The following is a 4322-nucleotide window of genomic DNA, read 5'->3' on the forward strand; positions in this document are numbered from 1 at the left end:
CATTTTGAAATGTGTACTTTTTAACCCTTTTGCACATTATGGATCCCATAGCGTGCATTGTTGCTACCCAAAAGCCAAAAACAATAGCTATTACCAATTAAGTTGCATGCAGAAACAAACCAAAAAAAATGTCAAATCTGATGTACCATTTAAAATCGATGAATACACAAAATTAACTTACTGATTCCCTTCCCCTATTTAAGAACTATGCCGCTCTCCTATTCAAAATATATATATATATATATATATATAAAAGAAACATTAACTCACTAACGTAAATAGAAAGTCTCATAAAGACTTTAAAACCATGATGCTAAATATATTCGTGAGCTTAAGTGGTGTCTAACTTTTAACACCTGGAAATAACGGCGGGAGAAGAAATCGGAAGCAAGGAATGGTGTCGATTAGGTAAGAACAGGTAAGAACAGCAAACGGCCGTCAGTTATTAATTACGTGTTACGCTACATCATGGCAGCATATAATTCTTGTGTTAGGTAGGTAAAAGTGTCGCATGTGAATTTTCATTATGAGAGGCAGAAGCTTCTCTTTTCAAAAGTTGTTCAGACATCAATTACTTAATGCGCGTTACACGCTGCTGGTCTTTTGATCATTAATAATAATAATAATAATAATAATCTTTTGTGATGATGAAGATTCCACACCTAGGCCCTTTTCCTTGTGTTTTGACCCCTTCTAGTCATACATATTTATTAATATTTTAATTTTATTTATTTTTTAAAAAATTAATCTTTATTTTTATCAGTTAGTGTGAGTAATTTAATATATATTTATTTTAACTTATATGATTGATTGTCATATTTAATAGTATTTATTATTTAATTATTATTTAAGATTTTTCTAAACAAATATAAATTTTATTAGAAAATTACATCAGCACACATCATCTAAAATCTATAATATATGTTAATTTATTAGAAAATTACATCAACACACATCATTTTAAATCTATAATTTTATTGAGAAGGATGCAACTCTTTTAATGTAACAAATTTTAAGAGCTTTCAGTCCTTATACATATTCATATAAAAAATCAAAGTAAGTAATTTTCAACAATTTTTTGAGTAAGTAAATTACAACAATTTTTTTAACATTAAACCATTTAGGTGCCTACAATATGAACTTTGCCATTAAACCAAGTGCCCTTTGGCTAGTAAATTCCAATTGTTTATAATAATTATACAAATATAAATTCAAAACAACATTTCAATTATAAAAGAAACTAAAACAAATTATAATCTAACTTCAAATAATTGAATGAACACCTAATCACACTTTTAAATTTCAATGTCTTAAGAAATCGATTTCCAACTTCTTCAACCTCACTTTTTTCATCTCTAAAATCTAATTAAGTATCACAATTTATTCTAATTTCAATAGGGGAAGAGCACAGTAGATGTTAGAGCTAACTTCACGCACTGTAAGCTCCTAGTCCTCGTACACCACTTAATTTCACTTCTAGGTAGTAAAGAAGAAAGCTATGGGATCCATTGTGTGTGCAAGGGTCAAAAAGTGGTCATTTCAGAGTGTTATTTGAAACATATTCCCTATTGCCCCTTGTTCGTTTTGACAACCAAAAATTTTGCACAATTGATCCAATACTTAAGTACAAATGTTCCAATAATCGTGCACTATTATACCAATAAAGTTAAACAATCGATCTAATTATTAGCCTTTTTTCCCCAAAAATAAACAAATATTAATCCACTAAATATTTTTTTAATAAACTTTTTCCCCTTAACTCCCCTTAATTTTCTCTATTTTATGAAAGACGTACACTCTCCACCAAGAAACCAAGAAAATTAAGAAAATATTAAAACAACTAAAAGAAAAGTTCCTAGATCATTGACCAAAGCCCTATTATATTTTTGTTTAGTTGTAGTTTGGAAGCAAAAGACTATAATATTATAATGCTACCAACTCCCACTCATTATTAGTTGATCTATAGATGCTATTAGGTAAGGTTAGGTAGACGACTTTTCTATTGCCTGTAGAGGTGGGTTACAAGACGGTCCCAGGTTCGAGTCACACAGGCAATAGAAAACCTGGGCAACAATTCACAGCGGTCCCAGGTTCGAGTCACACAGGCAATAGAAAACCTGCGCAACAATTCACAGCCATTATTGATAACTGCGTTTATGAGCAGAACTTCGGCTTGCAGAAATGAACAGAGTGGCGGAATTGTGCGTGATATTTACGATTATATTATGCGGGAAAGGAGCCAATGGCGCTGATAAAACCATGGTGTTTTACATGCATGATGTACTGACAGGAAATTCACAGACGGCAAAGCCCGTTGTGGTTCCAAGCGGATCCGGCAGCAATTTGGAATTCGGAGCAATGACAGTAATTGACGATGTGCTAACAGAGACGGCGGATCCGTCTTCCAAGGTTGTGGGAAGAGGGCAGGGCATGTATGTTACATCGTCCCTGGATGTGTCCAATTTTCTGCTGGTCTTCACGGCCGTCCTGACCAGTTCAGAGTATGCTAAGAGCACCATCAATTTCCAGGGCGCAGACAGATTTGTGCAGTCGAAGAGAGATGTATCTGTTGTAGGAGGAACAGGGATGTTTAAATTTGCTCAGGGGTATGCAACCATTGAGAGTGCCGGTCTCGCTTCGGCTAATGTGGTCCTCAAATTTACAGTTGTTTTGCGTTATGATAGTAACAGTTCCACTCCAGCTACATCTACAGGAAGCGGTGATAACACATTGCCCTTTTCCAGTGGAAAAATGTGTAGCCCTTCCAGACTGAGTATTTATTCGTTGATTTTTCTGCTACAGTTGCTGCTGTGTCTCGATTTTGGGCAGTTGGGATTCTTTTGAATCGGCAATGCCCTGTAGATGATGAGTTTTCATGTTGGAGAGGTCTCAGGTTCGAGTCACACAGGGCGACTCAACTACTATTGCTCCGCCAAGCCATAGGGAACGGCCCTATGTATCCACAGGGCAATTCCGCCATTAAGTCAGTTTGTTTGGTGTGAAGAACGTTAAAAGTTTGTTATTTTTTTCTTTTAAGTAAATTATGTGAAAGGATGTTTTTATAAATAATGTTATAGAAGAAAAGAAAAGAAAAATGCATCTTTATGGAGAGGTCCCAGGTTCGAGTCACACAGCGGCTCAATTACTATGGCACTTGTCGACCACATCTATGCATCTCCCAACCAAATAAAAATTGATTCCATCTATTTACTGGCATGTTTACTGTGTAGAGATATTTGTCTAGTTAATTTAAGACATGTTTAGAGTATAATTTCTTATGAGTTTTTAGTTTAAGATTTGACAGTCGTGCGGGCCATAAGGCAATTTCGCCATTAAAGTGAGTTTATTTGGGGTGAAGAATGTTGTTACGGATTGTGTAGTGTATAAGGGGACGTCCCCATGCAGCGGCTTAGCTTATTTTGGCTAGCAGCCGCTGCTCAACTTTTTTAGCATTAATTTGTGGAGTTGGTGGCCCCATGAATGTAAAATTTTGCTGCTTATAAAATAAGCAGTCATCTTAAATTGCATTATTAAAAGAAATATTTAATTCTAATTGGTCACATAAATTGTGGAGAAAAAATTGGAAACAAATCAAAAGAGGAAAATTGTTTTGGAGAGCCACATGTCAATCTTCTCAATAAGCAGTTGCCCCCCCTTTTTTTCAAAGCTTATTTTTAAGTCTTAAGCAGCTGCTGCTCCACTTAAATAGGAAAAGATTCCAATTTATCGTTTCCTCTTAATTAAAAATTTGCATGGGAACACTCTGGCCGCTTAATTTTAAGCATAAATTGCACTTAAGCAGCCACATGGGGACATGGGGTAAGTAAATTTTAAAAGAGGAAGGTTTTGTGGCATGGAAGAATTTTTATAAATGTTTTAAATTATAAAAGGAAAATAAAAGGAAAAAGATCTAATAAACAAAAGATATAAGGTGTCAATTTCTTATCAATGGTGTGGTTAGTTTAGAGTAGATAGAAGTAGAGATGAAGATAGAGGGGGGAGAAGAGGGAAATAAATAGATGGAGAGATGGAGAGAGGTAGGGGGAATAGAAAAATAGAAAGAGATAAAGAGAGATAAAGGTAGACACAGATAGAGAGAAAGATAAGTATATAGGGAAAGGGTGAAAGCAAGATCACAACGTGAATTACAAACCATAGAAAAAGATAAAGATGTAAATCATAGAATAGGAAAGGGGAATCATTTAAAAATAAGAAACAATTAAAAAGTATTTCAAATCTTAAACATTTTTGTAGGGATTAAACCTAAGACCAAACTCTAGGGGTGTAAGATGGGCCAAGTCCACCAATTTATATAATGCAAA

At 34.5% G+C, this 4322-nt stretch overlaps 1 protein-coding gene across 1 annotated transcript; it reads left to right on the top strand.

The window, feature by feature from the left end:
• The first annotated feature begins 1970 nt into the window (after window positions 1–1970).
• LOC131064343 (dirigent protein 2) lies at window positions 1971–3216 on the top strand. The gene has a single exon (XM_057998449.2). The coding sequence runs from the start codon at window positions 2182–2184 to the stop codon at window positions 2842–2844; it is 663 nt and encodes a 220-aa protein (XP_057854432.2). The 5' UTR covers window positions 1971–2181; the 3' UTR covers window positions 2845–3216.
• The last annotated feature ends 1106 nt before the right edge of the window (window positions 3217–4322 follow it).

Source organism: Cryptomeria japonica, chromosome 10 (assembly GCF_030272615.1).
Source record: "Cryptomeria japonica chromosome 10, Sugi_1.0, whole genome shotgun sequence".
NCBI classification, from domain to species: Eukaryota; Viridiplantae; Streptophyta; class Pinopsida; order Cupressales; family Cupressaceae; genus Cryptomeria; species Cryptomeria japonica.